This window comes from Colobus angolensis, unplaced genomic scaffold (genome assembly GCF_000951035.1).
Source record: "Colobus angolensis palliatus isolate OR3802 unplaced genomic scaffold, Cang.pa_1.0 Scaffold84, whole genome shotgun sequence".
Lineage (NCBI taxonomy): Eukaryota > Metazoa > Chordata > Mammalia > Primates > Cercopithecidae > Colobus > Colobus angolensis.
The window spans coordinates 3,882,465-3,893,432 of record NW_012122265.1 but is presented as its reverse complement, the minus strand read 5'-3'; the positions used below and the strand labels follow the sequence as shown (position 1 = coordinate 3,893,432).

The 10,968-nt window shown below is 50.1% G+C and overlaps 1 protein-coding gene across 1 annotated transcript in view; it reads right to left on the bottom strand.

Annotated features, from left to right (window-relative positions):
• The window catches only part of SHANK2 (SH3 and multiple ankyrin repeat domains 2), a 688,546-nt gene that overhangs the window by 342,940 nt on the left and 334,638 nt on the right, over positions 1-10,968 (bottom strand). Inside the window, exon 14 of the mRNA XM_011930122.1 lies at positions 6,090-6,203. Within this exon, the coding sequence (XP_011785512.1) occupies positions 6,090-6,203 (114 nt within the window). The remainder of the gene's footprint in view (positions 1-6,089; positions 6,204-10,968) is intronic.

Sequence of the window (10,968 nt, the reverse complement as noted above, 5' to 3'; positions counted from 1 at the left end):
CAGCCAGCCAGCCAGCCAGCTAATCAACCAACCAACCAGCCAACCAGCCAACCAGCCAACCAACCAACCAGCCAGCCAGCCAGCCAGCCAGCCAGCCAGTCGACCAGCTAATCAACAAACCAACCAACGAAGACTACCATTTGATTTTGCTGTTTATTACCCCTCAACCTCCAGTGACTGTCATGAGGCGATGAGAATTCACTGGGTCCTGAGCAGCCACTTCTTTACTGAGTTATTCATTCTGTGAGTCACTCACTTATTTCACTTAATGTTCATGAATGGGGTTTACCAACTAAATGTTCATTTTACAACATAAAGCAGTGGTGCTCCATAAAAGAGAAACAGCTTCCAAGGATGCAAGCGAGGCTGATTGTGTAGAAAGAGCTTGCTGGATGTGAACACCTAAAACCATTTTGTACCATCTTCCAGATTCTATGTATATTCAAAGTCTTCTAATTTTCAACATCAAAAAAAGCTACAAGAAGGGCCAGGCATGGTGGCTCATACCTACAATCCCAGCACTTTGGGAGGCTGAGGCAGGAGGGTTACTTGTGCCTAGGAGTTCAAGAACAGCCTGGGCAACATAGTGAGAACTTGTCTCTACAAAAAGATATAATAATAAAATAAATTTTAAAATAAGGCAGGAGAATCATTTGAGCCTGGGAAGTCAAGGCGTGTAATGAGCCGTGACGGCACCACTGCATTCCCACTTGGATGACAAAGCAAGACCCTGACTCAAAAGAAAAAAGTGACAAAAAGCACTAATGTGAAAGAAAAAAAGAATAATTTGGATTAGATTCAAAAATTTAAAAACCCTTCTACTCATTAAAAGACATACAGTTGACCCTTGAACAACATGGGTTTGAACTGCATGGGTCTACTTACATGTGGATTTGAAAACACACTGTGTGATATAAAACTTGCATATACAGAGGGCTGACTTCACATACACAGGTTCCATGGAGCTGACTGTGGGACCTGAGGTGGATTTTGGTATATGGTGTGAGGGGGTGGTGTTCTGGAACTAATCCCCATGTATACTGAGAGATGACTGTAGTTAGAAAACTGAAAAGGCAAGTCATAGGCTTGGAAAAATGCTGCATATATTTGACAAAGGACTGATAAATAGACTATATAAAGAACTCCTACAAACCAATAAGGAAAAGATGAACACCACCATTAAAAATGAACCAAAGACTTAAAGAAGCAATACACAGAGCAAATGAACACACAAAGAGACGCTTAATAATCATCACCAGAAAAATGCAAATTACACCCACAGTAAGGTATCATTTCATATCCATTAGAATAGCTAAAGTTAAACAGACCGATACTGCCAAATGTTGATGAGAAAGTGGAGCAACTGGAACTCACACACACTGCTGGTAGGAGAACAAAATGGGACAGCACTTTGGAGAACTGTGTGGTAGTTTCTTATAAAATGAAAATGTTATCATACAACCCAGCAGTTTTCTACCTAGAGAAATAAAAATGTATGTCCTTAGAAAGACTTACACGAAAACCTTTTTTAGCAGGTTTCATTCATATTAGCCAAAACAGAAGCAATCCACACGTCCATCATCAGCAGAATGATCAAACTGTGGTGTAAATATATCACAGAACACTACCCAGCAATAAACATTTATAATTATAAACTGCTGTCTGGGCACAGTGGATCATGCCTGTAATCCCAGCACTTTGGGAGGTTGAGGTAGGTGGATCCCTTGAGGTCAGGAGTTCAAAACCAGTCTGGCCAACATGGTGAAATCCCCTCCTTATTAAAAATACAAAAATGAGCCAGGTGTGGTGGTGGCAGCCTGTAATCCCAGCTACTAGAGAGGCTGAGGCATGAGAATCACTTGAACCCTGGAGTTGGAGGTTGCAGTGAGCTGAGATGACGCCACTGCACTCCAGTCTGGGCAACAGAGACTCCGTCTTAGGAAAAAAAAAATTATAAACCACTGAGTCCTGCAATACATAGCTGATATCCCAGGCATTAGGCTGAGGGAAAGAAGTTAGGCCCGAGAATACAAGCTGCAGGGTCCCCCCTACATGAAATCCAATGATAGGCAAAACTGGCAGAAATCAGAATCACACTTGCTTCTGTTGTGGTATGGGGAGGGATGGCTGAAGACAGTCTGAGATCACTTCCTGGGGTGAAGGAGAGGTGTTTTTAAAAATTATTTTATATATTTTTTGAGACGGAGTTTTGCTCTTGTCATCCAGGCTGGAGTGCAATGGTGTGATCTTGGCTCACTGCAACCTCCACCTCCCAGGTTCAGGTGATTCTTGTGCCTTGGCCTCCCAAATAGCTGGGATTACAGGCACGCACCATCACACCCAGCTAATTTTTATATTTTTAGTAGAGACAGGTTTCACCATCTTGCCCAGGATGGTCTCAAACTCCTGATCTCAAGTGATTCACCTGCCTTGGCCTCCCAAGGTGCTAGGATTACAGGCATGGGCCACCGCACCCGGCCTGTGAAGGAAAGTTTTAATATCTTATTTGCAGTTGGAGACGTGGGTATATACATTTGTCAAGATGCATTGAACTAGATTTTTCTTATAATCTTTGTGTTTTCCTGTATGTAAATCACACCTCTATAAAAGAAGATAATACAAAAGAAGGTGCTAAGTCACGATCTTAGAACGCCCAAGGGCAAACAGAACCCAGCAGGAACCATTGTGGAATCCTCCCCACCCTCCTCAACTCCTCTGTGCTGTGACCTTGGTGCACCTCGTTCCACCCCAGGTCACAGACACCGTCCTTCCCTGACCCACAGCCTTTCTGTTAGAGGAGAGTCCTGATGTTCATTTTTGTTATCTGTGTTAGGGAGAAAGATGGCTCCTCCCAAGGATGCCCAGGTCCTAATTCCTAGAACCTGTGAATATGCGCCCCTAAGGCAAAAGGGAGTTAAGGTTGCAAGCAGAATTAAGGTGGCCCATCAGTTTATTTGACCTGGATTAGCAAGGTGGGCCCATCTAATCACACAGGTTCCTTTCCTTCCCTTTGCCTTTCCCTTTCCCTTTCCTTCTTTTTCTTCTTCTTCTTTTTTTTTTTAAGATGGAGTCTTGCTCTGTTGCCCAGGCTGGAGTACAGTGGTACAATCTTGGCTCACTGCAACCTCCGCCTCCCAGATTCAAGCAATTTTCCTGCCTCAGCCTCCCAAGTAGCTGGGACTACAGATGTGTGTGACCACGTCCAACTAATTTTTGCATTTTTAGTAGAGACAGGGTTTCACCATGTTGGCCAGGCTGGTCTCGAATTCCTGACCCCAAGCCATCTGCCCACCTCGGCCTCCCAAAGTGCTGGGATTACAGGTGTGAGCCACTGCACCTGGCCATAATCACACAGGTTCTTAAAAGTGGAAGAAGAGGAGGCAGAAGGGAGGGTTGGGGAGATGCAATGGAAGAAGGACCCTACCAACAGGTACTGGCTTTGGAGATGGATGAAGGGGCCATGAGCCAAGGATGCTGGAAAGGCAAGGAAACAAATTCTCTCCCACAGACCACAGAATGGAATGCAGTCCGGGTGATGCCCTAACATTAGCCCAGTGAGACTCACACCTGCATCAGCCCAGGTAGAAAATACGGTTTTATCAAGGACATTGTCCTGGGAGTGTGAGCTGGAACAAGATCATCCGTCTAGAAACCTCTGTCTTACCCCAATAACCTCCTCCCACAGTAAACACAAACACAAACCTCTGCCTCTCTGGAAGCTGCCTGCGCAGGATGCGCGTCTTCTGGCAGACTCCACCTCGCCCACCTGCCCTGGGTGGGTACCCTGTCAACCGGGCTGGGGGAAGTCATACATTCTCTTCTGGGACACGCAGGGCAATACTGGCAGATGGGCAGGAAAAGCCCACAGGAGAGAGGAGGAAGGCAGGTTGTTCCAGCTGCCCTGCTGCCTCCTGCACACTATACAGGAGGCCACTACTCTATGGAGGATGGAGAGAGCACGAAGCTCAAATGATCCCCCTATGCAGCCCTCCAGGGCTGTCCCATCCACGTGTGGCATAGCTGGCAAAGCCCGGTGCTGACACAGTTGAGTCCTTCCAACAAAAGAGTGGAGGGAGGCCAGCCAGCGTGGCTCTGAAGGTGAGTCCCAGGAGAGGGAGGAGTGGTGGATGCCCAGGAAGAGGAGGACTGGAGGACAGGGAGAAGGAAGGCACTGAGCAACCGTGGGAGGCAAGCTGAGCTCCAGGGCCTGGCCCTTCTCAGACAAGTGAGGCAAGGGCAGGTTGCTTGCAGGAGAGGGTGGGTATGGACCAGGGATGAACGGGTAATGGCAGGGCTTGGAGATCTGACCTGTGCCAGTGCTCAGTGTGATTGCTACCCAGTGTAAAGCCCGTGTGGCCTACCTGGTTCAACTCTGCTTATCTTGAGGCAACAGGATGCCTGAGGTCAAGAACTTTCCCCTGGTGACCAAAGAGGCTAAGACTAGTGGGATCCAAGATGGCAGCTCACTTGGCTTCTGAAGAACCTCTAACCTCATTAGAATCTGATTTCCATGCTAAATGACCCTCCCACCAGCACCAGGATAGTTGACAATCACCATGACAACAACAGAAAGAAACCAGAAAAGGACAGAAAGGAAGGTTGCACACCAGTTCTGAGAAGCTCCCTGCCCATTTCCAGAAAAGACATGAATATTCTTCCCCTTGATTTAATGCCCAATCCCTTCGTTACAGAGGCCCCAGCTCTGTGACTTTCCAGCTCTTGGGAGCTGAGAAATGGATCTGTGAACCAAGCTCCTGCTTCTCCGTTCCATGGTCATCAAATGAAGCCTGTGCTGTCTGAAGCTCACTTTTGCTTTTGGATGCTGGCTGTGTAGCACACAACAGGGAAAGACCCCATTCTTGGGAAGACCAGTTTTGTTGGTAACATTGTCACCGCCACATCCAGGAAAACACACTCCCTCCCACCCGGCCGCCTTCCGAGCAGAGCACATTCCCAGCTTCCTTCATGGTTAAGTCTGGGACATGTCTTACCTCGATACCCCACAATACCGTCTGGTGTCTAAGCCTGAGCAGGGACTCATCAGAGGGGAAGCTGCGGCACGAACTGAGCCCCGGTTGAAGCCAAGATCTCAGACAGAAAACCCACTGAGCCTCCCTGCGAGAGACTGCAAAGCCAGCCGGGTCCAGGACAGACTTCCTCCTTGCTTTCCAGAGCACATGTCTGTAGGGCCTGGCTGGCCCCGGTAGATCTGATCAGACGGCAGAGGGCTACCTAGTGAGCCCCTAGACTAGGAACCTCAAAAACAGGGCAATGGGCCCATTTGGGCAGAGCTCAGAGATGGCGGGCTCCGCACAAGAAGGTGTGCGTGGTTGGTGGCTGCAGTGACTGTGGCTGCTTGACACACGTTCTGTGAGCCTGGGATTCTACTAAAAGCCAGACGCCGTTCACATGCAGACTGCTTTCTTCCTATGAGACACTTAAGGCTTCACTTTCCCCCCACTCTCATGTGTGTATACACACACACACACACACACACACACACACACACACACACTCTTGGTACCATTTTATATAAGTGGTCTCTTCTTCACATTTTAATCAATTCAATCTCTTGGCAATCAATTTCGAAACGATTTTCAGCAAGTGCTATATCTGGAGGTTCTAAGAGAGATGCTGGAATGGCTTCCCGTCGGAACACTGAACTCTTTCGAGCAGTTTTTACGGAGGCGTTTGCTATGTGTTCTCAGGGTGGCACGGGAGCGTCTCGCCTGCACATGGGAAGCTGCCTGTTTTATGCCATCGATAGAAGAGATCGAAAAAGAAATCTAATCAACCCCCCAATGTCTTTCTCTGACGGCTAGAACATACGGTCCAAGTTTTCTGGGACGTGTACTGAGCAGCCTTTTAACTAAAAGCTTCCACACCATCTTGTAAGGAATTTCTGGTTTGGACGAAGCCCAGGGGAATGAAAGCAACCAACCTGTTTCCAAAGATCTAGAAAGTCCTGAATTTGCAACTCAGTTTCCTTCTACGACGCAATGGCCGAATCTTGCCACGGACAACACCGACGACGGGCCTGAGATGGGCCCGCGGGACCAAGGGTGGGTGGCCACGAGCGCCCGTCTTACCTGCCTGGCTGTCCCTGGGCTTACACTGGACCTCCTCCACGCACTCCGCCGGAAACCATCCGATGTGGCCGCGGGCGCTGCCTTCCCAGAAGCCCCCTTCGCCGATGCTCAGAACTAGAGACGACAAAAAGGGAGAGGCGTTAGCACGGGGGACGTGGAGGGCCTGAGGGTGAACGGGAAGAGGGGTGCTAGGCAGAGGCAGGAGAATCAGTGCACCCTTGGCCAGGCCTGCAGAGCAAGTGGCTGCACTTCCTTCAGCGCTGACAGTGCTAAGAGGGTCGAGGCATCGCCACTGCAGCCCACAGGTGTCCTCTGCCCCTCAGGTGATGAGACAGGAATGAAGCGCTGACATATTTGCCTCTTTACGTATTTGACACCACGTCATACAAATGCACGTGCACGGCAGCCCTGCAGCATCTCTTGGTGTTGCACATGAGATGGAACAGTGGTGCCTGGCTGTCCTTACCACCAATGATTTCAGATATATAAGTGGAGTCAGGGGGTACTGCCACAAAGCAGGGAGGAAATGATGACATCATACCTTCCCCTCCTAACCTGGGCAAGAACTGGAGACAGAAGGCCTAGAGGAAAGAAAATCCACCTGCCCGGCTATGTCTAGATCTTTTAAACAAGTGTGGGGAAGGAGAAATCACAGCAGAGGGCCGGGCATGGTGGCTCATGCCTGCAATCCCAGCACTATGGGGTGCCAAGGCGGGTGTACCATCTGAGGTCAGAAGTTCAAGACCAGCCTGGCCAACATAGCAAAACCCTGTCTCTACTAAAAATAGAAAAATTAGCCAGGCAAGGGGGTGCGTGCCTGTAATCTCAGCTACTCGGGAGGCTGAGGCAGGAGAATCGCTTGAACCTGGAAGATGGAAGTTGCAGTGAGCCGAGATCATGCCACTGCACTCCAGCCTGGGTGACAGAGTGAGACTCCATGTCAAAAAAAAAAAAAAGAAAAGAAAAGAAAAAGAAATCACAGCAGTGGATGGGCGAGTAGCTCACGAATCGTCTGACAATGGTGTGGACATGGAATTATCTTCACTTAAAATGGAAGGGACTGCACTGAAAACCTCACAGTCAGCACCAGCCCCTTGGAGGCCCAGCCCACTGGCCTGCCGGCTTATTAATCAGGAAGCTATTCATTACATGGTTGCTGGCAAGGACAGCAGCTTTCTTTCTGGCTTGTGGTTGAAAGAAGCCAATTCCCCAGGAAAGAAGGGATGGTGGCCACACAGTGACCTTGTCCTGGGGACCACGTACATCGCTGGACAGACACGGCCACCCCAGCCAGGGTGGAAGTTGCTGAGTCCAGACACAGGCACCCCTCCCTGGGCCGTGTGCTGGGTGCACAATAGGCCCTCAGTGAACATCCGCTGGAAGAATAAAGCATGTTTGTTTTTAAACTCAACTGCTGAGCATGGGTGAGGGACATAAGCCCAACGACACTAGAGGGTAGGGGGAAGGACACGAGGACCCCACCGGTCCCCGCGGCCCCACTGTGATAACTATTTCTGTCATAAAGCTTGCAAAGCCTGCAGTGGCAAAGTGAGGAAGGAAAATCTGTATCTCAGGATTTTTTTTTTTTTTTTAGAGGCAGGGTCCTGCTTTGTCACCCAGGCTGAAGTGCAGTGGCGCCATCACAGCTCACTGCAGCCTTGACCCCCCCAGGCTTAAGCGATCCTCCCACCTCAGCCTCCTGAGTAGCTGGGATGACAGACATGTACCACTACACCTCATTGATTATTATTATTATTACTTTTTTAAAGACAGGGTCTCACCATGTTGCCCAGGCTGCTTTCAAACCCCTAAGCTCAAGCAATCTGCCTGCCTCCACCTCCCAAAGTGTTTGGGATTACCGGCGTGAGCCACTGAGCCGGTCTGTATCTTACTTAGGAGAAAACAATCTGATCTCTCCACATCTTTACCTTCTTTTAAATTACTCAGGATCCAAAGGCACCAGCCCTGCTGAAAGAGGAATCACGGCTCCAGAAGTGTTTTTCTCTAGCCCTCATGTTAATCTCAAAGGCCAGACAGAGAACCACTCAGCCCATGATTTTTCAAAGTTAATGGAACTGAAAACCCCACTTTATAAGTTCCTAAGAACCTGAAGAAATGACCAATTGAAACATATCAGCCACATCCCAGGTGACCAGGACAATCATCACTGCCTGAAGCATCTCCTCCAAAACTCGATGCGGGGGCTGTGGGCTCCTCTCAGCCCAGCTGACCGGGGATATGCCGCCCAGTTTCCCAGCAGAACCCTGGACCTGAGAGAGTCATCTCAGAGCAGTACCCTGGGCTGCAAAGGGAGGCCAAGGACTTGCTGCTGTGCTGTTAGAAGCCGATGCCCACAAAGATACCCATGCTCTCCTTCCTTCACTGCTGTGAGGTCATTCTGCTGTTTCATATGGGCCTGGGGAGAAGGGAACAGTACAGGTAGAGACTGGTAACTTCTTCCACGGAAGCTCTGCCCCATCTTAGCTATGCGGTGCTTTGGAAAACTTCTCAGTCTCTCTGTGCCTCAGTTTCCTCATTTATCAGAGCATGACAACACTATCTAGCTCATAAGCGTTGCTATGCGTGAATCAGAGGCACGTGAGCCCAGTGTGGAATGAGGACTCAACACTCTTGCCTGACTTTCCTTCCAAACTCCCCTCTCCGGGAGAATCATGCCTTTTAGTTCCATATTTAATCTCTATCAAATATGCACTTCGGGATGTGTTATCATTACTATAAGACCAACCAAAAATATGAAAGGCTGTTTCCAGCAGGCTCGTACAAGGAGGCAGAGGTGATGTGCTGCGAGGGGTTCCCCAGCACGGGGAGACTTCGCATCAGGGGCGTAGAAACAGCAGGATCTGTGCCGAGGGTGCAGGGGAATGGAGGAGGGACCACTTCTGGGTTTCTGGTTGTGCAAATGGTACCTGCTGGTCCTCTTCAGAGAATGGGGAGCAAGAGATGGGTTTGTGACTTGAGTGCCTCCCTGACAGAACATCTGCATCCAGGTAGGAATGGGTGTTCCTTAAGTAGTGAGGAAGGGGCTGGGCTTGGCTACCCCGTTGTTTGCTGATGCAGTTCATTCAAAAGTAAAGACTCCACACCCTGGGTAAGAAGAGGTGGAGGAGAAGAGGAAGTCCCCTCCACCCAGCAGTATAAGAGTGAGCACTGGGCTGGGAGGCCAGAGACTTGGCCCCATCACTGGGATGCTGAGGGACTCCTGTGCTCTCTGTGGCCCCACCTACTCCATGCAGAACAATAGGGTGAATTCTGAGAGTGAATTCTGACCAGGCAACCAGGTGCATTCTGGAGTCTGGAGTCCCGCCTTGCCCCTGGGTGCTCCGGCTGGAAAAATTGTCAAGGATCCTGTCCCTGGAGCCCCAGACTTACAGGGGAGCCACGGTGTGATAGGACTGACTCCACCACAGAGGATCAGATGAGAACGGTTCCAGCCAAAGCGAGGGGCAGGAGGAAGACTACTGAAGCAAGGAGGGGGTACGGCAAGACTCGGGGCAAGCGCTGCAGGAAGAGGCAGCACTTTGCATGGTGGGTGGAGAGCAGGTGAAGGCACTGCACCCAGGGCATGAGGACACGGGGAGGGGCATATATGACATGGCTGGGGGCCCTGGGAAACCTGGCTAGAAGGAAGGTCCATCCTCAACATCATGTCTGCTCCAACACAGAGGCTTTCAGGCACCTATGAGAACCAACTGCAGATCTCTCTATGGGCCCCAAATGCTCCCTGAGGCCACAGTGGGCTCAGCTGGTTGGAGAAGGGCCAGCCCTGCCATCCTCACCATCCTCACCACGGCCACCACAGTGGGCCGCTCCCTGCCTCAGCAGCTCCCTTGCAAACTGGAAAGCATCAGTGATTCCCTGTACTGGATGAGCTGGGGCAGGGATGGCTCCGACCCCACTGCTATGCTCCACTTTCTCCCCCCTTGACCCCAGCCTGGGTACAGAAACCCGCCAGGTCACTGCAGAGGAGGGAGGAGCTGAGACCCAGCATTTCTTCTGTTCTGTACCCAACTCTCTGGTTTCTAATGTACCTCTGGGCCATCTTTACTTTCAAGCCATGCATGGTGTTCTTGAATACGTATATCCTTCTGCTTAAATTGACCCAGGACTTACTTGGGCCAGGGACTGTGCTGGGCTCTGGGGTCACAAAGATGGTGCAGGAGTTGGGGTAAACACCTGGAGGAGCTTCAGAAGAGGAGGATGGCCTCACTGTCCACCACCTAATATCACAGAGCAGAAACGTGGGTGTCCCCCATGCCCCCACCCCCCAGCACTGGCGATGCGATGCCGTGGGTTGTTTTTTGCTTGCTAGAATGGGGGCTTCCAGGAAGCAGGGTCAATCATCACTGTTTCCCTAGGCCTCACCCATGGCCAGGAACCCTCAGGGGTTCATTGTGTATCTGTTAAATAAATGAACCCCTAAAATGACCATGCTCACTGTGCTACACTCTGCATCAGAGGCCTGTGTGGCCTGGGCCAAAAAGTAGAGATGGAGCATGGCAGGTGGGGGCGGGGACACTCCTAAAGGAAGGAACATGGCAGCCGAATCCTGAAGAAAGAGCTGATGGGAAAACACAGGGATAGCTGTTGTCTGGGCAGAGGAAAACCAGGATGGAAGCATGGAGGTGAGAGTATGGGACAAAACACATACTGCTGTTAGAAAGCTCTGTCATTCTTTCATGCTGCCATGCACTCATTCACTCACCACCTATCCAACTACCCATCTATCCACTCATTCATCCACCTATCAAACTCAATCATGTATCCATCCATCCATCCATCCATCCATCCTCCCACCTACCCATCCATCCATCTACCCATCCATCCACTCATTCATCCACCTATCAAACTCAATCGTGTA